Source organism: Sciurus carolinensis, chromosome 4, assembly GCF_902686445.1.
Source record: "Sciurus carolinensis chromosome 4, mSciCar1.2, whole genome shotgun sequence".
Lineage (NCBI taxonomy): Eukaryota > Metazoa > Chordata > Mammalia > Rodentia > Sciuridae > Sciurus > Sciurus carolinensis.
The window spans coordinates 113380516-113405644 of NC_062216.1; the positions used below are offsets into that span (position 1 = coordinate 113380516).

General features: G+C 39.6%; 1 protein-coding gene across 4 annotated transcripts in view; it reads left to right on the forward strand.

Moving 5' to 3' along the window:
* The first annotated feature begins 250 nt into the window (after positions 1-250).
* Sp1 (Sp1 transcription factor) overlaps positions 251-25129 on the forward strand; it is a 39073-nt gene continuing 14194 nt past the window's right edge. For 2 of the 4 annotated variants that reach the window (XM_047550305.1, XM_047550308.1), the window contains exons 1-3: positions 251-380; positions 1447-1616; positions 2030-3542. In XM_047550305.1, coding sequence (XP_047406261.1) covers positions 374-380; positions 1447-1616; positions 2030-3542 — 1690 coding nt within the window. In that variant the 5' untranslated portion in view covers positions 251-373. Of the gene's footprint in view, positions 381-949; positions 1350-1446; positions 1617-2029; positions 3543-25129 lie in introns of those variants that run through there. The other 2 variants (XM_047550307.1, XM_047550306.1) reach the window with 2 other exon arrangements.

Consider the following 25129-nt stretch of genomic DNA (forward strand, 5'->3'; position numbering starts at 1 on the left):
TCATCTCTAGCTCCCACCCATCCTCACTTCCTGCCTCTTTCATTGGTTTTTAAAACTGAGGGGGCGGTCCTTTTGGGCGGACACCAGGCACGCAACTTTGCCTTACACGCCTTAGAGAAGGAACGAATATTACCATTGGGTAATCTGCCCGCCTTTCTCCTGCAAGTCCCGCCCTTCCCCCTCCTTCATTGGGCGGGGCAGCACCGAAGGGGCGGGGTCAAGGCCGGGCTTGTGGCGCGCTGCTCCCTCCTCTTTACCCCCCCCCTCCCTGTCCGGTCCGGGTTCGCTTGCCTCGTCAGCGTCCGCGTTTTTTCCAGGCCCCCCCCAACCCCCCCGGACAGGACCCCCTTGAGCTCGCCCCTCAGCTGCCACCATGAGCGGTAAGGATGAGTCCACTCCAAGCTTAGGGGTGGAAGGGTAGTGAGGGGGCGCGCGCGAGGGCCGACCGGGCGGTCCCCGCCGTGAGGGGGGGCGGGCGGGAGGCGGCGGCGGCGGCCTTGGTCCCGCCCGGGGCGGAGGGAAGGGAGGGAGAAGGGGCAGTGGCGGGGCCTCCGAGGAGGAGGGGGATGGGCCGCCCGCCCCGGGGGAGGGGGCAGCGTGGCCTCGCCCGCCCCCTGCCCGCCCCGGCCACGGGGGACGGGCTTTACCCCCCACTACTGGGCCGCCCGCCTGAGGCTCCTCCCGCCAGGGGCTGGCGCCGCGGGGGCGGCCCGAGCAGTGCAGGCCCCGCCCGAGCCAACCGCCTCCCTGGCCCGCCCTCTGGTCGCTGCCTGCCCCAAGGCCCTCCCCCCCCCAACCCGGTAAGTTTCCCTCCCCCCCCCCCCGCGGTCCCGCCCTTTCCACGCCCCTCACCCCGAAACCGCCCTTTTTTTTTTTTTTTTTTTTTTTTTAAGGGCCCGCCTCTAGCTCTGAAACCTCCTGATTTCCAATCCCTAGACCCCCTAAGCCCATTGCTAGTATTCACAAATGTTTCCCCACTCATACTTTTTGCCTCTTTTTTCCCACTTTTCCTTTTTCTCTTACTTTTTATACTTGTATTTTTCTTTCTTCATCTCTTTCTACCCTAATTTTAGCAAGCTTTCCATGTACCCACATGTTGATTTTTGCCTTACCCATTCTCCTTTTCTCCCCAGGATTTTTTATTATTTTGAAACTCTTTCAACGTTGTCTACCACTCCTCACATTTCCTATCCCCAAAGCACTTTATGAGTGTTTTCTGAGTTTAATTTTGTGCATGGGGAAAATTGAGACTTGCTTTTGGCATCACTGAGCCTAGTTCATGTCCTGTAGGCTCTAGGATTCCTCTTGTGCAGATCCATTTTCTTTGCACTGGTGACTTTCATCTTCCTGTTAGTCATTACAGATTTCATCATAGTCTAATAGCCTTTACCCTTCTTCACTTTATCCCCTGCTCCCCAGTTTAAGTTGTTTATCTTTTGTTTTTAGACCAAGATCACTCCATGGATGAAATAACAGCAGTGGTGAAGATTGAAAAAGGAGTTGGTGGCAGTAATGGGGGCAATGGAAATGGTGGTGGTGCCTTTTCTCAGACTCGAAGCAGCAGCACAGGCAGTAGCAGCAGCAGTGGAGGAGGAGGTGGAGGAGGAGGAGGGCAGGTGAGTGATCATCAGAGTGGGGAAGGTGTTGAGAGGATGTAAATATTCTTAGAAATTGCTTTAATCTTCACAGAAAACTTTTTAGAAAAAAAAAACTAAATGTTATAGAAAGAGAAATAAGCATAGGGAGGCAAGTGACTTGGATATTCCCTAAAAATGAGAGTTTTAGCAATACCTGAAGGTCAGGGTTTTTTTGATTTTTCTTTTTTTTTTTCCAATGCTGGGATTGAACCTGGGCATGCACTCTACCACTGACTCCCATTCCCAAACACAGGCAGGTTTTTATTTCTGTTTTTTTTTTTTTTCCCCCCCCTCTTTGTCTACATGGCATTGGTGGTTTTTTTTTTTTTTTGCCCCCTAGGCTAGCAGATAGGTGTCACTAACTCCTTTCCTCTCCTCTATTTTCTGGCCAGGAATCCCAGCCATCCCCTTTGGCTCTGCTGGCAGCAACCTGCAGCAGAATTGAGTCACCCAATGAGAACAGCAACAACTCCCAGGGTCCAAGCCAGTCAGGGGGCACAGGTGAGCTTGACCTCACAGCCGCACAACTTTCACAGGGTGCCAATGGCTGGCAGATCATCTCTTCCTCCTCTGGGGCTACTCCTACCTCAAAGGAACAGAGTGGCAACAGTACCAATGGCAGCAGTGGCAATGAGTCTTCCAAGAATCGCACAGTATCTGGTGGGCAGTATGTTGTGGCCGCCACCTCCAACTTACAGAACCAGCAAGTTCTGACAGGACTGCCTGGAGTGATGCCTAACATTCAATATCAAGTAATCCCACAGTTCCAAACCGTTGATGGTCAGCAGCTGCAGTTTGCTGCCACTGGGGCACAAGTGCAGCAGGATGGTTCTGGTCAAATACAGATCATACCAGGTGCAAACCAGCAGATCATCACAAATCGAGGAAGTGGAGGCAACATCATTGCTGCTATGCCAAACCTACTCCAGCAGGCTGTACCCCTCCAAGGCCTGGCTAATAATGTGCTCTCAGGACAGACTCAATATGTGACCAATGTACCAGTGGCCTTGAATGGGAATATTACCTTGCTACCTGTCAACAGTGTTTCTGCAGCTACCTTGACTCCCAGCTCTCAAGCAGTCACGATTAGCAGCTCTGGGTCCCAGGAGAGTGTCTCACAGCCTGTCACCTCAGGGACTGCCATCAGTTCTGCCAGCTTGGTGTCATCACAAGCCAGTTCCAGCTCCTTTTTCACCAATGCCAATAGCTACTCAACAACTACTACCACCAGCAACATGGGAATTATGAACTTTACCACCAGCGGATCATCAGGGACCAATTCTCAAGGCCAGACACCCCAGAGGGTTAGTGGGCTACAGGGGTCTGATGCCTTGAACATCCAGCAGAACCAGACATCTGGAGGTTCACTGCAAGCAAATCAGCAAAAAGAAGGAGAACAAAACCAGCAGACACAGCAACAACAAATTCTTATTCAGCCTCAGTTAGTTCAAGGGGGACAGGCTCTTCAGGCCCTCCAAGCAGCACCATTGTCAGGGCAGACCTTTACAACTCAAGCTATCTCCCAGGAAACCCTCCAGAACCTCCAGCTTCAGGCTGTTCCAAACTCTGGCCCCATCATCATCCGGACACCAACAGTGGGGCCCAATGGACAGGTCAGTTGGCAAACTCTTCAGCTGCAGAACCTCCAAGTTCAGAACCCACAGGCCCAGACAATCACTTTGGCCCCAATGCAGGGTGTTTCCTTGGGGCAGACCAGCAGCAGCAACACCACCCTTACACCCATTGCCTCAGCTGCCTCCATCCCTGCCGGCACTGTCACTGTGAATGCTGCTCAGCTCTCCTCCATGCCAGGCCTCCAGACCATTAACCTCAGTGCACTGGGTACTTCAGGAATTCAGGTGCACCAACTTCCAGGCCTGCCGTTGGCTATAGCAAATACCCCAGGTAAGACTTTCAGTCTTTTGCATTCATCTGTTTATTTTTGTGTCACTTGGAACTGAACCGGGGGCACTCTACCACTGAGCTGCATCCCCAGCCCTTTTTATTTTTATTTGTTGTTGATACTGGGAATTAAAACCAGAATGCTTTACCAGTGGGCTACATCCTTTTTATTTTGAAACAGGGTAACATTACTGAGGGTCTGATAGACTTAAGGTATGCCCTGATGCACCCAGCTAAAGGTCATTACATGGGCCTTAGGCAGTAGTGGCCTTGAAAAAACACTTTAACTTATTTATTTACTTTTGCATTGCTGGCGGTTGAACCTAGGGCCTTGTGCAGACTAGGCAAGCACTCTACCACTGAGCTACACCCCCAACCCTCCTTTTTATTTTTCAGTTTGAGACAGTCTCACCAAGTTGCCCCTGCTGACCTCTAACTGTGATCTTCCTGCCTCTACCTTCTGAGTAGCTGGGATTATAGGCATGTATCACTATGCCAGGCAATCTTTTGCATTTATTAGGAAGTAACTCTAGACTTAACTGAAACTGTTAAGTCTAAAGAAGGGAGTGGAAGCCGGGTGCAGTGGCGCACACCTGTAATCACAGTGATTTGGGAGGCTGAGTCAGGAGGATTGCCAGTTCATAGCCAGCCTTGGCAACTTAGTGAAGTTCTAAGCAACTTAGCAAGACCATATCTTAAAATGAAAAATAAATTAAAAGACTGGGGATATCCCTCAGTGGTTAAATACCCCTGGTGCCAAAAAAAAGGGGGGGAGATAGAACCTTTTGGGGTGACACTTTCTCAAGGACTAATCGTTTAGGCAAGTGAATTAGAAAAGTAACAATGATGGGCCTTGTGGTGTACATCTATAGTCCTAGCAACTTGGGGAGACTAAGGCAGGAGGATCAGAAGTTAGAGGCCAGCCTTAGGAACTTAGTGAGGCCCTATGCAATTTAGTGAGACCCTATCTTAAAAAACAAAGGACTGGGGATGTGGCTCAGTAGTTGAGCACCTCTGTGTTCAGTTCCTGATACCAAAACAATAATAACTAAAAGAACTGTCTCCCCTCACACTAATACATATTTTTAATAAGCTTCCTAGATGAATCTGATAACTTTCTAGATAGAGAATAACTTCTTAGACTGCTTTGAAAGTACCATGTATGTTTGGAGAGGGAGAAGAAAGACAAGGAGTGAGGTCAGGAATGGAGTACAGATTTGGTGTTGAGAGGGCTTAGAAATAAGAGCTTTGAAGGAAAGAGATATGTATTGGAATCTATATTGAATCAGTTGACCACAATATTCGGTCTTTCTCATTTTATTTTATATTTTGGTACCAGGGATTGAATCCAGGGCTACATTCCCAGCCCTTTTTATTTTGAGACAAGGTCTCACTAAGTTGCTTAGGGCCTTGCTAAATTGCTGAGACTGTCCTTAAATTTCAGTTTTTACTTCAATCACCTTTTTTTTTTTTTTTTTTTTTTGTTACTGATGTTTGAACCCAGAATCACTTAACCACAGAACACATCACCAGCCCTTTTATTTTTATTTTATTTTATTTTGGTATTGGGGGTTGAACCCAGGAGTGCTTAACCACTGGACCACATCCCCAGTCCTTTTTTTTCATATTTTTATTAGAGACAGGGTCTCACTGAGTTGCTTAGGGCCTCCCGAAATTTCTGAGGTTGGCCTTGAACTTGGAATCTTCCTGCCTCGACTTCCTGAATCACTGGGATTACAGACATGCACCACTGCACCCAGCTCCCCACACCCCACCCTACCTGCCCATTTTTTTTTTTTTTTTTTTTTTTTTTTAATGTATTTAGGATTAAACTCCAGCACTGTACCAATGAGCTACCACTGAGCCCTTTTTAGTTGTTATTTTATGACTGGTTCTCTCTAAATTGCCTAGGCTGGCCATTTGTGATCCTGCCTCAGCCTTCCAAGTAGCTGGGATTACAGGCATGTGCACACTGCACTGGGCTTAGCTCATATAAATTTTTATATTCTGCTATGATACATGAAAATTATTTTGGAAAATAGTTTAATATCACCAAAATTCTACTTAGATTGGACCATATGTGTGTGCTCGTGAAGTATTTTGTTATGGAGTTCTTGTTCCATTTAGATTTTTTTTTAAGATTGGTTCTTGTTGAGTGCCTGGGTTCAAATCCTCAGCACGGCAAAAAAAAAAAAGAAAGAAAGATTGGTTCTTATATAAATGGGGATAAAACAAATTAGGCAACCATGTTTCCTGTCTGCTACCATTTTGGAAACTGAGAGGAAAAAGTCTGCTCGAATTCTCTAGAATTCTTAAGTTCATGTGATGTGTTTAAAATGACTACATTTTGAGCTTTAATGAGACAATAAAATTTTTCTTAGTGAATTGGAGATCTTAGAGTAGAAAGTTAGAGCTAGAAGGGACCTAAGAAATCATCTAGTACAACTGTCTTTTTTTCTTTTCTTTTTTTTTTCTGGTACCACAAATTGAACCCAGGGGCAATTAACCACTGATCCACATCCCCAGCCCTTTTATTTATTTATTTTTTTTGAAGCAGGTTCTCACTAAGTTGCTTAGGGCCTCACTAAGTTGCTGAGACTGGCTTTGAACTTGTGATTCTCCTGTCTCAGCCTCCTGAGCCATTGGGATTACAGGTGTGCACCACTGTACCCGGCACAACTGTCTTGTTTTCTGGATGAGGAAATTGAGATATGGAGAGGCGGGTCAGTGATGTGACAATAGCCAAAGCTGGAGTTTGTGGTTAATTCTCCTAGTCCAGGATATTCCTGTTAGTTTGCACTTGGGACTTGAGAAATCCTTTAAATTGTTAAATATGTTTTAGAAAAGGAGTCTTTGCTTGATGAATGTTGTAGAAGTGACAGGTCTATTATAGACTAAAGTTTAATGGGAGAAGAAATGAAAGTTTTATTAAAAATAATCTCAAGAACTTGGAAAATTAGACATTTTCTGGGTAATCTACATCAGCATGTTAGTTTTCTCTTTGCTTTTAGGTTTTATTCAGAAATTTACTCTTCAGAGGAAGGTAAGGCTGTGGAATTGTTCAAGCTATTAATTTGGGTCCTTGTAGTTTCTATAGGGTTTATAACTTAGACTCTAGAGAACAGTTCTGAGGTACTCTCATTGTTAAATCATGCTGTGGGAAATTCTGCTATTTAATATGTCATAGAATAGGGCAATCTAGTTGTTGATGGTCCTTGAACTCAAGAAAATGCATACATTTCTGTAAGTTATTAGCAATTTGACCTTCACTAATGAGAGATTAACACACTGAAAGGCCATTTTTTGACAGTTAAGATTGTTTGCTTCATTAACAGTGGTCCAAGTTTCCTTTTTTTCTGTCTAGTCATAGTTTGTGTAATATACTGCCCCTGCTTTTTTTCTTTGGTAGTGCTGGGGGATTGAACTCAGGACCTTCTGCATGATGCTAGGCAAGTGCTCTAACACTAAGCTGCACCTCCAAGCCCCTTTAATTAATCAGACTTTTTTTTTTTTTTTGGCTACACAGGGGCTAGAACATGACTTTATGCATGCCAAGCAAGTGCTCTACAACTGAGCCATACCTCCAGCTTAATCAGACTGTATTTTTTTTTTTTTTAAGTATATGGAGGGTTGAACCCAGGGACTTAATCACTGAACCACATCCCTAGCCCTTCTTTATATTTTAATTAGAGACAGGTTCTTGCTGTGTTGCTTAGGGCCTCACTGAATTGCTGAGACTGGCTTTGAACTTGTGATCTTCCTGCTTCAGTTTCCTGACAGACTTTATTCTTTTTCTTTTTTTTTTTTTTTTTTTGCAGGGCTGGGGATCGAACCCAGGGCCTTGTGCATGCATGCAAGGCAGGCGCTCTACCAACTGCGCTATATCCCCAGCCCTTTTTTTTTTTTTTTTTAAATATTTTAGTTGTAGTTGGACACAGTATCTTTTTTTATTATTTATTTATTTAATGTGATGCTGAGAATGGAGCCCAGTGCCTCACACATAATGAAAAAATAACAAATCATTTCCTAGAATCACTTTCTCACTCTTGCTGGACTGCTACAAAGTATCTCATTTTATCCCTTTCTCTGATATATTGTTATTTTGCTAGACAAATTAAACCTTTTGACAATAAAAGGCACATGAAATATGAAATAATGTTATTCACTCTTGAAAATGACTTCTTATTATATGATTGTGGAAGACTTCAGCCTCCATGGGGTTCACTTATTTACTTTTTTTTTTAAATTTTGAGACAGGATCTAAATTGCCCAGGCTGGTCTTGAACTTTTGATTCTCTTGCCTCAGCCTCCCAAGTAGCTGGGATCACAGGCATGTGCCACTGCATCAGGATACATTTATTATTTTTAAAAATCATCTTTTACAAATCTTTAAGCCTTCCTATTGACTTTTTATTCTGTTTTCTATTTGTGGAGTACATAAGCAAAGGCACAAAGTTAGAACCCAAATAAATCAGCTACCTCTATGTTCTTGTTTTTTATGACTTTGTCCTTGGTGGGTGGTAGTGAGGATAGGACCAGCTAGTTAATTGAGCTTAGTTTTCAAAGAGTGAAATGATCTGTGGGCTTTAGTTGTTATTTATTTTTATTTTTTATTTTTTTAAAGTCATCAGTAGCTTTCTTTTTATTTTCTTTCTTTCTTTTTTTTTTTAACACCTTTTTCTCTTCATCAGCATCCTTTCCTCTAATTTTGTATTCTCACTCTCATAGACTTTCTCCTGGGTTTAAAGCTTCAGATTTTTTTCCTCAGTTACCACTAAATACTAAAAACTTTTGCCCCAAATTAAGGGGTGGTAGCTTTGAAAGATTAAGTTTGGATGACTTCTTGGGAGTTCTGCTTAATAAAAGAATTCAGGGCTGGGCTTTGGCAGGAGACTAGAACATATTTCCTTGATGGCTATAATTCACTCAAGAAGCAAATTTCAGGCACTAAAAATAAAAATTTCACATCTGCTTGGTTTTATTGGTGTCAAGAAAATGTCTTCTCTTAGAAGGTAAGTTGAATGTGATACCAAGATTGGTTTGCCAACAGTGTCACTAAACTTGGCGTCAGATTGCTGAGACCAAATTTGTTAAAAAGTGTTAAGACTAGCGCTCATGAACGTCAGTAATAAGTAGATTTAGATGATTAAAATGCCTTCAAAATTATTATTTTAATGCAAAAGATCACATGAGACTTTTCTGTTTTTATTTTAAAGTAGTATACTTTATCAAATACAACATCAAATGTTTATGCGTCTTTGTTTTCTAACATTGTTCTTGTTTCTTAGCGTGATGATAATGCTTTCTAAATGGTAGTTTCGATTTAAATAGAAAAATTTTAAAAAAATCTTTTTTAGTTGTTGATGGACCTTTATTTTTATTTATTTATATGTGGTGCTGAGAATTGAACCCAGTGCCTTACACTCACTAGGTGAGTGCTCTGCCACTGAGCCACAACCCCAGCCCCAAAATGTCTTTTTTTAAAAACTTGTTGTCTTTATTGATTTGAAAATCAGTGGAGCACACCTGTAATCCTAGCAAATATGGAGACTGAGGCAGGAGGATCAAAAGTTCCAGGCCAGCCTAAGCAACTTACTTAGACCCTGTCTCAAAATACAAAATAAAAAGGACAAGGGATGTCTCAGTGACTTTAGTGGTTAAGTGCCCCTGAGTTCAATCCCCAATACCAAAAAAAGAAAAAAAAAAATCAGTAGAATATAAGAAGACAGTCTTTAGATATTTTCAGTTGCTCCTATTTATTCATTCCAGTGATTTTTTCTGAATGACGTCATTGTTAAATCACATTGCCTTGTGCACTGTGGCCATTTTAGTTCTTAATTAAATAATGGAGTACAAGGATGCCTCGTGTTTTAGGAGACTTTAGTTGTCTTCTGATCTCATATTTCCTTTTTCTTTTCTTTTTTTATTTTTATTTATTTATTTTGACATGGGATCTCTTCATCTCCCAGGCTGACCTGGAACTCCTGGACTCATTTGGCCCTCATCCTCACATCTCAGCCTTTCCTGCCACCTTGCCCAGCTCCTGTCCCCACTTTTTTTTTTTTTTTTTTTTTTTTAAATAAATACTGGAGATTGAATTGAACCACTCAGGGGCACTCTATCTCTGAGCTGTATTTCCAGCCCTTTTCATTTTTTCTTTGAGACAGGGTCTAAGGTGCTGAACCTGGCCTAGGATTATAGGCATGTGCCACCACATCTTGCTACCATTTTCTTCTTCTTTTTTTTTAAAATATCTTTCCTTTTAATTGTTCTGTTTTATAAAGTAGCATGTAAATGTTCCACTAATTTAGTTCTGTTCATTCCTTGCTTCTGTTTTGCTTTTCCTCCTTGAAATTATTTTGAAATTGTAAGATGAACATATGTAGAAAGGCTGTATAATATTAATGCTTTGTAATTTATATATTGTGTGTCAACATTACTAGATTTTTTTTTTTTCACTTATTTGAAAAATAAGCACATCATTTTTCATATTTCTTACAGAAAGGGTGACAAAATAATGTTATCCTTTTAACATTTAGTAGTTTATAGCAGGGCTTGGTATGCTGAAGGATTATTTTTAAAAAATTTATTTGGCTGGGCACCCTGTCTCATACCTCTCTGGTCCCAGCTACTTAGGAGGCTGGGACAGGATTGTAAGTTCGAGGCCTGCCTGGTCAACTTGAGGAGACTATCTCAAAATGAGTGCTTACCTAGCATGTCCAAATCCAATTGAGACCTTGGGTTCAATCACAAAAAGAAGAAAAATACATCTATTCATACAGGTACTATATTGTTAATTAATACTATGCTTGATTTTAAGAATTGTTTCTCTTAGAAGACATTTCTGTAGAAAGTTTGCTTTTTTTTTTGTACCTGGCATTGAACCCAGGGGCCATTAATCTCTGAACCATATTCCCAGTCCTTTTTTTTTGTATTTTTATTTAGGGACAGAGTCTTGCTAAGTTGCTGAGGCTGGCTTTGAACCTGTGATCCTCCTGCCTCAGCCTTCTAGTTGCTGGAATTACAGACTTGTGTTGCTACACCTGGCTCTGTAGAAAGTTTTTAAGTGAATCTTTCAGAATTGGTTGCAAAGCTGACCTGTAATTTGAATTTGTACTTTTGCTTCAATGTTGTTTACATTGTGAATGGCTTATAGAAACTGAGCAGTACTACTTGTTTGACAAGTTTGGTAGATCTGTATGTCTAGTTTTCTGTGGATCTGCCTCCCACTTATATACAAAATAAGCAATGTTTACTTTGAAGGAGTTAAAATTATAAACTAGCTAGGTCAAGACCCTTCAAGACATGAGCGAGAACAAGTTAAGTCTCTAAGTATCTGAAAATTAAAAAGAACACAACACTGGTTTTCATAGGAAAACACATTTAACGATAATCAAAATTAGGTTAAATGCTATCAAGACGATGTTTCTCGGGCTGGGGTTATAGCTCAGTGGCAGAGTGCTTGCCTGACATGTGTGAGGCACTGGTTTCTGTCCTCAGCACCACATAAAATAAAGGCATGCTGTCCATGTACAACTACAAAAAAAAAAAAGTTAAAAAAAAAAAAGATGGAACTTCCCAAGCTATTCAATACATTCTTCATTGAATGTGGCCCTGGTTTGATGGCTTAAGAAGTTTTGTAAACTTAGTACAATTCAACCAGACCATTCAGAGTAATAGCTCTTAGACTGAAGTTTGCCTGAGCTAGAGTCTTCCTTCTGTTACTCTCATTTGACAGAGCATAAGGTATAGAAAGATTCAGTTACCTTTTTTTTTTTTGGTAGGGTGGTGGGGATTGAATCCAGGGGCATTTTACCACTGAGCTACATTTTAGCCCTTTTAAATTTTGAGATAGTCTCACCTAATTGCTTAGAGTCTTGACAAGTTGCTGAGTCTAGCCTCAAACTTATGATCCTTGGGGTTGTAGCTCAGTGGCAGAGCACTTGCCTAGCATGTGTGAGGCACTGGGTTCAATATTCAGCCCCACATTAAAAATTAATAATAGAGGTATTTTGTCCATCTACAACTAAAAAAATTTAAACAAACAAACAAGACTTAACGATCCTTCTGTCTCAGCCTGCTGCTGAGTCACTGGGATCACAGGCATGTGTCACCGGGCCTGGGAACATTTTTTTTTAATTTTGCAGTACTGGAATTGGAACACAGGGCCCACACATGCTAGGCAAGTGCTCTACCACTGAACTGCATCCCAACCCTTTCAGTTTTATTTTGAGACACTTTCATTTGCCGTGGCTGGCTTCCAATTTGCAGTCCTCCTGCCTCAGCCTCTTCAGTAGCATGGGCTACTAAATTTAGCTGCAAGGTCACTGATGCTTCCAAGAGTGACTGAGATCCTTGCACAATGGGGCACACCTTAATCTTAGCAGTTTGGTAGGCTGAGTCAGAAGAACTGCAAGTTTGAGGCGAGCTTCAGCAGTGATAAAGTGCCCCTGGATTCAGGTCGAGTTTACAAAAAAAAAGTAGTAAGAGGGCTTTTGACTCTTCAGGTCAGTGTCCTCTATTATTATGTTGCTTTATTTTACCATTCCTTTTTCAAGTATTCTTATAGATTTTGTCTATTTCACAATTAACTTATTTTGAAGTGTTACTAATATTTGTAGCCTAAGATAATAAGAAAAGGAAGCAAATGGTGTGGTTAATTAACACCTTCTCTGTACTTTTTTTTTTAAAAGGATTTAAAATTTTTTTAGTTGTATGTGTACACAATACCTTTATTTTATTTATTATTTATATGCAGTGCTGAGAATCGAACCCAGTGCCTCACACATGCTAGTTAAGCACTATACCACTGAGCTATGCCCACAGCCCCTTTATAAACTTTTTTAAGAATCAGAATTTGTAATAGCAAGATTGGTCAATTTGAATTTATTTAATCTGTAATCAATTGAAGTATTAATCAGTGAGTGATAAAAACATAGGAAGAGAGAAGCTAGATGGTAAAAGAGAAATAAAATCATATAATCAACCTTTGAAAACCTGAAGGTCAGCTGTGTCATCTGGTGTGTGTGTGTGAGGGGAGGTTACCCCCCTCCTTTCCCTTTTTTTTTTTTTTGCGGTGCTGGGGATTGAACCCAGGGCCTTGTACTTGCAGCAAGGCAAGCACTCTACCAACTGAGCTATCTCCCCAGCCCTCCCTTTTTTTATACTTAGGAAGATAGGATCTATTTTCCTTACAGTTCCTTTCTTAGTTTTTTCCTTGATAAGCTTGAGATTGTTATAGCAAATTTGATTTCCTTATTGTTCTTATCTGTTTTCCATGTTTTACTGGAAATTCCCTTCAGTGCCTACCTTCCCTACCTGCTACATTTCTTATATTTTAAAAATGTATCTCAGGGCTCAAGGTGAAGCTCAGTGGCAGAGTGCTTGGGTAGCATGCATGAAGCCCTGGGTTCAATCCTCAGCACTGCGAAAGAAAACAAACAAAAAACAAAACCCCTCATATTTTCATATTGTGTTCTTAGTCAAATCTACATTTTTAAGCTTTTTGTATGTGTATGTGGTGCTGAGAATGGAACCCAGGGCCTTACTCAGGCTAAGCCCTTGGCTCCTACCATTGAGCTACATCCTCATCTCCCACATTAAATTTTTCTTTTCTTTTCTTTTTTTTTCTTTTCTCTTTTCTTTTCTTTTTTGTACTGGGGATTAAATTCAGGAGTGCTTTACTTCTGAGGTACATTCACATCCCTGGTCTTTGATTTTTCATTTTGATACACGGTATCAGTTGCTGAGACTGGCCTCAAATTTGCTATCCTCCTGCCTCATTCTCTTGAGTTTGTATGATAACAGGCATGTAGCATCCTGCCCAGCTCCCATCCCCCTTTTTAATTTTTCTCCCTTTTTTTTTTCTTTTTTTCCCCAGTATTGGGGTTAAACCCAGGTCCTTATCTATGGTAGGCACTGTGACTTATACATCCCCAGCCACTACCCCCGACCTCTTTTTTTTTTTTTTTTTTTCTTTTTTAGGGGATCTTGCTAAATCACCCATACTAGGCTTGGAATTTATGATCCTTCTGCCTCAGCCTCCTTAGTAGTTGAGATTGCAGAGTAGCTGGAATTGCAGGCAAGTGCCACCATTCCCGGCCATTTTTTTTTAAAGTATTTTTTGTTGTTGGTGGACATAATAACTTCATTTTATTTATTTATTTATGTGGTGCTGAGGATGGAACCCAGTGCCTCACACATGCTAAGCAAGCACTCTACCACTGAGCCACAACCGCAGCCCCATACCAAGCTTTTTTGTTTTTCTTTTCTTTTTTGATACCAGGGATTGAACCCAGCGGCACTTAACTACTGAGCTGCATCCCCAGGCCTTTTTATTATTATTATTATTTTTGCCAAAGGTTCTCCCTAAATTGCTTAGCCTTGCTAAGTTGCTGGGGCTTGCTTTGAATTTGGGATCCTGCTGCCTTAGCCTCCCAAGCTGTTGGAATTACAGGCATGCACCATCACACCTATTTTAAGTTTTTCTACTTGAAGAGTTTTCCTAACCAAATGGGACAAAATCATTAGTATGTTAGTTATAGCTAATATTCAGGTGATTTTACTTTATTTTAATCTTATCTAATTGTAAAGCATATGCCTAAAATGGAGCTAAAGAGTTGAAATTTAAGACAGGAATTGTTGCTGCTTAGGTTTGCACAAGAAGAACTGTAATGATACACAGTGTGTTTGAACATGTGTTTAAAGATATAAATCATTCTTAGGTTACTGGTAACTGCTTACCTCCCTGCTTTAATTACTGATGCATAATAACTGCAGAAAACAAAGATGATTTGTTTTTAGAAAGTGTTTCCCTTTGTTGGAGTTATTCACTGAACCCCTGAATCTCAGAAAATGATAGTTGTCTCATCCCAGACAATGGGTATTTTCATTTCTACTTCTTGTAGATGCTTTGGAAACTGCAAGATAGCCAACCAGGCAACTTGGTATAGTAGCAATTAATCTACTTTAATCAAATGGCTAGTCAGAGCTAACTTAGTAAAGTACTGACATATTACATTGTGTATTTTTAACAGAAATCTGCAACAAATTCTGATGCATCCAGACTTAAATTACTGAGAATTCTTTTTATTTTTTTTTATTTTTTAACCTTAGTGGGAATTGAACTGTGTTCTACTACAGAGCTGTAGTCCCAGCCCATTCTCTTCTTTCTTTTTTCTTTTTTCTTTTCTTTTCTTTTTCTTTTTTTTTTTTTTTTGGTACCAGGGATTGAACACAGGGGTGATGAAACCACTGAGCCACATTCCTACCCTTTTTTATTTTTTATTTTGAGATTTGTCTCACTAAGTTGCTTAGGGCCTCATGAAGTTGCCGAGGCTGGCTTTGAACTTGCAATCCCCCTTCCTCAGCCTCCCAAGCTGCCAGGATTATAGATGTGTGGCACTGTGCCCAACTGCCCTCTTTTTTTTTTTTACCTCCAATTTTTTGTCCTACTGCCTGAACCTCCCAAGTTGCTGAGATCACTGTGTGCAGCACCCTCTCTGTAGTATTCCTTTTAAATGAAATAATATAGGTAAAACCATAGAGACATTGATTGTCAGCCTGTGATGGGTGACATGAAGAAATTACATGGGTACAGGTATTCTTTTGGGTTGATAGATAACTTCTTTTTTATTTTTCAGTGCTGGGAATTGAAGCCAGGGCTTCGTGTATGCTAAACACATTTTACCACTATACCTCCAGTCTATTAAAAGTTTTAGTATTTTCCCTCATTACTATTTAAATTTTTCCTAGTCTCATAATTTTCCAGAAGAATAATTTGACACATTTTGTCAGATTCCTCATATAATTTTTTTTCCTTTTTTTTTTTTTTTGCAGTACTGGGGATTGAACCTAGGGCTATGTGCTTGTAAGGCAAGCACTCTACCAACTGAGCTATATCCTCAGCCCCTCCTTATATAAATTCTTTGAAATTTTTATTTTGATTGAATCTCCCATACTGTGCTTCATTTCTTTATTAGTTTATGCATTTCTTCCTCAGTTTAAGCTTAATGTTTTATGGGTTTTTTGTTTGTTTGTTTGTTTGCTATTATGAATTTGAATAGAATCTTCTGTTTTCTTTTCTTTTTCCTTTTTCTTTTCTTCTTCATTTTTTTTTAGTACCTGGGAATTAAACCTTGAGGCACATTACCATTGAGGTACATTATTTCTCTTTTGTCAAATATTCAGGTAGTTTCACATTTTTCTACATTTCGAATATTAATACATTAAAGTATACAGTTTTCTCTCTCTCTCTCTCTTTTTTTTTTTTTTGGTGGGATGTACCAGGGAGTTAACCAGGGGCACTTGACCACTGAACCACATCACAGACCTTTTTTTTTTTTAATTAAAATTTTTTCATTTTTATAGACTGCAGTTTGATTCATTGTACACAAATGGGATACAACTTTTCATTTCTGTGGCTGTACACAATGTAGATTCACACCATTCATGTAATCATAAATATACATAGGGTAATACTGTCTGTTTCATTCTACAATCTTTCTGTCCCCTACCCCCTCCCACCCCATTTTCCTCTACACCATCCAAAGTTCCTTCATTCTTTTCTTCTCCCCGCCACCCCACCTTGTTATATATCATCATCCATTTATCAGAGAAAACATTCGGCCTTTGGTTTTTTGGGCTTGGCCTATTTCACTTAGCATGATATTTTACAACTTCATCCATTCACCAGCAAATGTCATAATTTTATTCTTTATGGCCAAGTAATATTCCATTGTGTATATATACCACAGTTTCTTTATCCATTCATCAATTGAAGGGCATCTCGGTTTGTTCCACAATCTAGCTATTGTGAATTGAACTGCTATGAACATTGATGTGGCTGCATCAATGTAGTATGCTGATTTAAGTGCTTTAGGTATAAACTGAGGAGTGGGATAACTGGGTCAAATGGTGGTTCCATTCCAAGTTTTCTGAGGAATATCTCCATATTGCTTTCCAGAGTGGCTGCACTAATTTGTAGTCCCACCAGCAATATATGAGTGTACCTTTTTCCCCACATCCACGCCAACACTTATTGTTGCTTGTGTTCTTGATAATAGCCATTCTAATTGGAGTTAGATGAAATCTTAGGGTGGTTTTAATTTGCATTTTTCTAATTACTAAGGATGCTGAGCACTTTTTCATATATTTGTTGGTCACCTGTATATCTTCTGTGAAGTGTCTGCCCAGTTCCTTAGCCCATTTATCGATTGGGTTCTTTGTATTTTGGATGTAAAGTTTTTTAAGTTCTTTATAAACGTTGGAGATAAGTGCTCTGTCTGAAGTGTGTGTGGAAAAGATTTTCTCCCACTCTGTAGGCTCTCTTTTCACATTATTGATTGTTTCCTTTGTTGAGAAAAAGCTTTTTAGTTTGAATCTATCCCATTTATTGATTCTTGCATTTATTTCTCACAGACCATTTTTAATTTTTATTTTAAGATAGGATCTCCCTAAGTTGCTCAGGGACTCACTAAGTTGCTGAGACTGACTTTGAACTTGTGATCCTCCTGCCATAACTTCTTTTTTTTTTTTTGAGTACCAATAATCTTTATTCATTGTATTTTCCCAGGGAGAAGAAAGGGAAGGGAAGAGTCAGCATGTGTTACAAAATGATTAGAAAATGGGAAAGGAAGAAAGTATCTGGGTACAGGAAAATCAAACCATCATATAAAACACCCCAGTGATATAAAACACCCCAATGACTGCCATAACTTCTTGAGCCGCTGATAACAGTGGCCAGTTTTCTCATTTTGAATCATTTCCTTAAACTAAATCCTCGGGAGTTGAATTACTGATATCATTAATTTCATAATGAATGTTGAAAGAATTGAGAACATGAAACTTAAAATACAGTAAACACATTTGAATTTTTCTTTGTCATATTAAGCAAAGTTGAAGGAAATCATTATAGGAAAAGGACATAAATACAAACCTGCTGCCCCCCACTTCTTTTGTGGTACTGGGAATTGAACCCAGAGGCACTCTACCATTAAGCTGTATCCCCAACACTTTTTATTTTTTATTTTGAGACAGGGTCTCACTAAGTTACCAAGGCCAGCCTCGAATTAGGCTGTCCTGCCTCAGCCTCCCACATCCATGAGATTACAGGAGTGGACCACCGTACCAAGCTACACCTATACATATTTCTATAGTAACATTTACACCATTTATCCTTTTGTCATGTTGTCCTTGGCAGTTTAAAGTCACGATAAGTTTTTGCAGTGCCCAGGTATAAATGAGAGTATCTATTTTTAGTATTTATGTATTAATATGAACAAATTAAGACAGAATATGAAGGTGTAGACCAGTGGTAGAGTGCTGGCTTAGGATGACCAATGCCCTAGATTTGATCCCCAGCAGTACTAGGAAGAAAAAGAAAATAAAGGGGCTGGGGAAATAGCTCAGTCGGTAGAGTGCTTGCCTTGTAAGCACAAGGCTCTGGGTTCGATCCCCAGCACCCCCCCAAAAAAAAAAGAAAGAAAGAAAATAAAGTTCAGCATTCACATTAAGAATGTTACTTTCTAGTTTACATAGCGAGGATTTGAAATATCACTTCTAGTATGTCTGGTTATATAATTGTTCTAGGGGCATTACTCATGTATAGTTTTTTTTTTTAAATAAATTTGGATGTAGCATTGTTTCCTTGGTCTTTCTCTGCTTAGAGATGACCACACACTCTCTCTTTTTTTTTTTTTTTCAAGTTGTTAATGGACCTTTATTTTATTTATATGTGGTGCTGATAATCAATCCCAGTGCCTCACACATACTAGGCAAGTGCTTTACGACTGAGCTACAACTCCAGCCCCTGATGTATAGATTTAAATAGACCTATTATCAAGTGGTATTCAGCATCTAAGTGCCTATTTGAATTGTCATTTCAAGCGGGGGTCTCAGGATGGTACTGATAGAAAAATTGCTTCTTTAATACTCAGATTTTTGTGGAGGATGTAACTATTATGAGTACAAATAGCTAAGGTTTATTGCATATGAATTGTGAACAAAATGAAGATGAAAAGATAATTTATTAGGATGGTAGATTTTGGATGCCCTCTATTTTGATTTATATAAATGTTAAGTATTATAAATATTTTTGAGAACCACCTTCTTAGAACTTAAATCATTGCTGCTGTTATTGATTTTTCTTTAGGCCCTACTTTAGAAACTAATTTACTTAGTAGTGTTAATAAGAGGCAATCTCTAGGATACTTGGGTTTCCAAGTATTTTTCTTTCTTCTTGCTTTTTTTTTTCCCCCCAGTGCTGGGCATTGAACCCAGGGCCTCATGGGCCTCATGCATGCTGGGCAAGCACTCTACCTCTGAGCCACATCCCCAGTCTATATTTTTCTTTCTTATGAACTTCTCTACTTTCCTTCAGTATTTTCTCTCTCTCTCTCTCAGCATCTAATTGCTATATTTTATCCTGAAAAATCTCTGAAAACATAAATTTAATCTACATATTTTTTCTTTTATTTCTTTTCCTCCTCATCCCCCCCCCCTTTTTTTGGGGGGTGGGGGGTACCAGGGATTGAACCCAGGGATGCTTAACCACCTAGTCACACCTACCAGGCCTTTCTAGAGGCACACCCGCCATGCTTTTTTTCAGACAGAGTCTCACTAAATTGCTTAGGACTTCCCTAAATTGGGAAGGCTGGTTTTGAACTTGCAATCCTCCTGCCTCAACCTCTTGGGCCACTGGAATTACAGTCCTGTGCTACCATGCCCAGCTACATTTCATTTTTTCTTTTTTTTTTCCAGGCAACTCAGAGTATGTACTTAGAACATATATTACCACATTTTGTTATTTCTCTTTTGTCAAAATTCAGATAGTGTCAAATTTTCTTTTTTCTTTTTTTTTTTTTTTTTTGCGGTGCTGGGGATTGAACCCAGGGCCTTGTGCTTGCGAGGCAAGCACCCTACCACCTGAGCTATCTCCCCAGCCCTAGTGTCAAATTTTCTGTATTTTTATTTTATTTATTATTTTATTCATTCATTTATTATTTGTGGGACAGTGAGTTGCTTTACCATTGAGCTACATTCCCAGCCCTTTTTATTTTGAGACAGGGTCTAAGTTGCCTAGGCCGGCCTTGAACTTGTGATCCTCCTGCCTCACCTCCATAGTAGCTGGGATTACAGACCTGTGCCACCGCATCTAGCTATTTATTTTTCATTACTGGGGATTGAGTGCAGGAGTACTCTACCACTGGGCCACATATTTAGCCCTTTTTATTTTTTTATTTTTTTAAAATATATTTATTTTTCTGGGGATTGAACCCAGGGACTCATTACTATTGAGGTACATCTCTAGCCCTTGGGATCTTCATGCCTTAGCCTCTGAAGTTGCTGGGATAAGAGGCATGGTCCACGTGTCCAGCCCAGCTATTTTAAAATATGAATATATATAAGCATGTAGTTTCTTATTTTGAATAATTTCCTGAGACTAAGTCCTCAGGGCCATTCAACCCCAAGCTTTTCTGTTTTTTGAGTTACAATGATTGAATCCAGTCAGTCATGCTCTACTGCCAAACTCCATCCCCATACCTTTTTGTTTTTTGTCTTGAGCAGTGTGTAAATTGCCCAGTTCTCAAACTGGTGACCCTCCTGCCTCAGCCTCCCAAGTAACTGGGATTACAGGTGTGTGCCACTGGGCCCAAGTATTTTTAATAGGCACCAAGTATATCTTAAACTCTTTGGTAATGATTATCCTGTTTCAGTGTTGAATCCAATGGTGAGAAACAAAATGGTTAATTACTATTAACTTTATTTTATTTTTTTTGTTTTAGGATATTTTATTGCTCTTTTAAGGATCTTTAGGGTAGAATTTGATATTATAAAGGACCTAGAGTGCTGATGATATAGTCCATCTTGGAGGGTGCTTGCCTAGCATGCAGAAAGACCGGGGTTCGAATCCCAGCATCCCCAGATGGGGAAAAAAAAAACAACAAAGGACTCTAGATATGGTAACATACTGTGGGTATGGTATATGGTTGCAAAAAAAAAAAAAAACCAAAAACTATTAAAAGACACATTAAGGCCTCCTGTTATTTTGTTATATACAATGTATTAAGTGCCTTAAATGTTCCAGAAACAATTTCTAGATATGCTTTAACATTAATTTTATTATGAAATCTAATTATATCCTCTTTGCTAATGAGGAAACTAAGACTCAGAGGTTACTTAGCAAAATAGTAAATCAGAATTCAAACCTAGGTTTGCCCAATATTACTATTTAATTATACTATATGTAATTTTTCATATTATCAGTTTTAAGCATCAGAGGCTCTCAGTAATTTTAAAATGTGACTTGATGGATATGAACAATCCAGAGGTCAGTTAAATGAACCTGATTAAGGCAGGCAAGGTGGTGTAAGCCTATAATCCCAGCAGTGCAGTAGGCTGAGGCCGAAGGATCCCAACTTCAAGGCCAGTCTCAGCAATTTAGCCAGACCCTGTCTCAAAATAAAAGGACTAAGAATGTCGCTCAGTGGTAGAATTTCCCTGAGTTCAATCCCCAGTACCAAAACCAAACAAACCCTAATTGTGTTCATCTCTCTCTCTTCTTCTTTTTTTTTTTTTTTTTTTGGTGTTTAGTTTTGGATTGAACCCAGGGGTGCTTAACCACTGAACCCCACTCCCAGCCCTTTTTTGTACTTTATTTAGAGACAGTGTCTTGGCTGCCTTACTTAGGGCCTCACTGAGACTGACTTTGAACTCACAGTCCTCCTGCAACAGCCTCCTGAGCCGCTGGGATTACAGGTGTATATCACTGCTCCTGACTTTATCTCTTCTTTAATTCAGGGAAATAATGGAAGTGTGAAATAAGTTCAAAATGTTTTATCCCTTTCCTATTTATTTTTTTCACTTTTTTTTTTTTTTTTTTTTTTTTTTTTTTTTTTAGGCATAGATGGACAAAATACCTTTACTTTGTTCATTTAGTGGTGTTTTTTTTTTTTTTGTTGTTGTTTGTTTTTAATGCTGGGGATTGAACCCAGTGCCTCCCATTTGCTAGGCAAGCGCTCTACCACTGAGCCACAACTCCAGCTCCCTTTCCTATTTATTTCATTCTATCTTGGTTTTATTAAAGCAAAATGACTATATTCTTCTAACCATTGTGCCTTTCCCACATTTTTCTCTGTGGTGTGTGTGTATGTATGTGTATGTGTATGTGTGTGTTTATGTATGTATGTGTGTGTGTGTGTGTTCATGATCTGTACCTTTAGTTTCATGATGAATAATAAAACTATATAGTATTTAGTAAGGATACATTACCAAAACTGTAAAAATGCCTAGTTTTTTTTTTTTTTTTTTTTTTTTTTGGTGCTGGGGATCGAACCCAGGGCCTTGTGCTTGCAAGGCAAGCACTCGACCAACTGAGCTATCTCCCCAGCCCAAAATGCCTAGTTTTCATGGAGAGACATCTAAAATATCTTATACTTTAAAATCGTGCCTTTTAAAATTTGTGTGTCCCCCGCCCCATTCTGTTTTTCTCTTTTGTGAGGGTACTAAGGATTGAACCCAGGGGCACCTTACCACTGAGCTACATCCTCAGTCTTTTGTGTTTTGTTACAGGGTCTCACTAAACTGGTCTGAAACTTGGAATTCTCCTGTATCAACCTTTGAAGTAGCTGGGAATTAAAAAAAAATTTTTTATCTTAAACTTCTTGCCTGGGAGGTAGTTTCAAAAGTCACATCTCTCCCTTAGTTACACTGACACCTACTGGTAGTAGTAATTTTCGCCTTTGTGCAGTTTACCCTGTAATTTAGGAAAACTAACCTCTTTTTTCCTGAACCTCTTTTTTTTTTTTTTTTTTTTTTTTTTTTTTTTTTTTTTTAAAAACCAAAACACTGAACTTGAATGGGATCAGAATTACAACTGTCAAGGACCTAATCAGTACCTTCCTTTATGGCACCATGAACCAGTTCTTACATTTATATAAAGTACTGTTAATTTACCAAAGGAAGGGAGGGAGGTGCACAGGATAAATTTTTGCTGTTGTGTGGAATTTTTTTTTTTTTTTTGGTACTGAGTATTGAACCCAGAGGTGTTCTACCACTGAAGTATACCCCAGGCCTTTTAAATTTTTATTTTGAGACAGTGTCTTGCTAAATTGTTGAGACTGACTTTGAACTTTCCATTCTCTGGCCTCAGCCTCCTATGTTGCTAGGATTACAGACATGGATCATCACCCCTGGCCTCATCTAACTCTTCTTTTATCAGAGCAATTATATTGTTGATTTCATTTTGTAGCTTCCTAGTCAGAGAATTTCTAGGACGGCCAGGACTACTATAATTATCCTCTAACTATCCCAGAGCCTAATACACTCTCTGACACTTATTCTTAGAGGTATATTTGTTATGTCAAAGACTAGTCACGTTTTAAAGGCTTGATCTATACTGCCAAAATACCCTACACACATGGCATGCTCTTTCCCTGCTCTTGTCTTTTCTGCACTCAGGATACAAATAGGAGTTATGAAACTGTTTACATCTCCATAATCTTTTTTATTGTTGTTTTTGGTACTGGGGATTGAACTGAGGGACACTCAACCCCTGAGCCACATCCCTAGCCCTTTTTATTTTTTATTTTTTTTATTTTTTTGCGGTACTGGGGATTGTACCCGGGGCCTTGTGCTTGCAAAGGCAAGCACTCTACCGACTGAGCTATCTCCCCAGCCCTATTTTTTATTTTTTATTCAGGGTCTTGCTGAGTTGCTTAAGACCTCGCTATGTTGCTGAGGCTGGTTTTGAACTTGTGATCCTTCTGCCTCAGCCTCCCAAGTCACTGGGATTACAAAAGTGTGCCACCATGCCTGGCCACTTACTTACTTATTTTTGCTTTGAGATGGAGGTCAAAGTTGCTTCCTTAAGTGGTTGTGGGTAGCCTCAAACTTGCTATACTCCTGCCTCAGCCTTCCTAGTTGTTGGAATTACAGGCACGTACAACTGTACCCACCTCTATATTCTTTGTATCATGATTTAAAAAAAAAAAAAAATCACCTATTAGCCAGGCACAGTGGTATGTATCTGTAATCCCAGCAACTCAGGAGGCTATGTCAGGAGGATTACAAATTTGAGGTTAGCCTGGACAATTTAGCAAGACCCTGTCTCAAGGTAAAATTAAAACGAGGCTAGATTACCTCGTAAGCACAAGGCCCTCAAGGGCACTTTACCACTGAGCCACGCCCCATCCCCAGCCCTGTTTTGTTTTTTATTTAGAGACAGGGTCTCACTGAGTTGCTTAGTGCCTCACATTTGCTAAGACTGACTTTGAACTTGTGATCTTTCTACCTCAGCCTTCTGAACTGCTGCACCTAGCCAGTTAATTCTTTACTATCTTCTGGTAATTTTTTCTTTTTGGGGATAGTATTAGAAATTGAACCTAGGGCCTTGCTCCTGCTGGTTGAGCATTCTACCACTGAACTATATCTCTAGCCCTAATTTTAACTCTATGGCATTCATCTCTCTAGCATTGTCTTCTTCCTCTACTTCAAGTTCATCCCTACACATCATGGCCTACTAGACCTAGTCCATTACTCCTCTTAAAGTATTCCCTCTGCCTCGACCACCCTTCCCTTGCCATCATTTTTAATCTGACTAACTCCTGTGTTTGGCCCAAAATGTCAGCTCCTCTAGGAAACCTCTGAAATTCCTCACTGGGGACATTACCCATTTTAGTTCTAGAACATCCTTTGAATGCTTTCTGTGTTAATATTTATCACATTATATTGAAATTATATGTTTCTCTTATGTAGTAAACTATAAGCTCTTCAGTAGTGAAAACTGTGTATTTGAAGCTTCAAATCCTAATATATGTACCCGGAAAAAGTCAGTAAATAACTGATAGGCATTTCTATAGCCTTCATTTATGAAATCCACATTATACAGGATGCTATTGGGTGTAAAACTTAATGGGTTATATATTTTCAAGAGGATAAGGTTGTTGAAATATGTATTCAGTAAGACATCACTCATGTAATGTATAATGCTATGATAATTCTCTATAATTAAGAAAAATGTACAAGAAGCAAATTTAGAAGCCAGTTATATATATTTGTATAGCTTACACATTACTAATGAATGAGCAAGGGCTTGGCTTTGTTTAACAGTGAAAGAAGTATCTGGTGCCATTCTCTTTTCTTATGTGGTCTAATTTTAAATATTATCATCAAACTTCTTTTAGATGCTTACCTACTTACAGTATAGTTCTGGCAGTTGGACAAACAAAATAAAAACTCTATTTGACACACACACACACAACACAAATCATGAACACAAATACCGGTAGGGCATACTGAGATATAAACTGCTGCAAAGTCAAGAATATCTGGTAAAGCTGTATCCCATTTGTGTACAATGAATTAAAAAAAAAAAAAATCTTGTAGGCTCACGCCAGGCTCAGTGTCACACGCCTATAATCCCAGCGATTCGGGAGGCTGAGGCAGGAGGATCATGAGTTCAAAGCCAGCCTCAGCAATTTAGGAAGTCCCTAAGCAATTCAGTGGTACCCTGTCTCTAAATAAAATACAAAAAAGACTGGGGATGTGCCTCAGTGGTTAAGTACCCCTGAGTTCAATCCTTGGTACCAAAA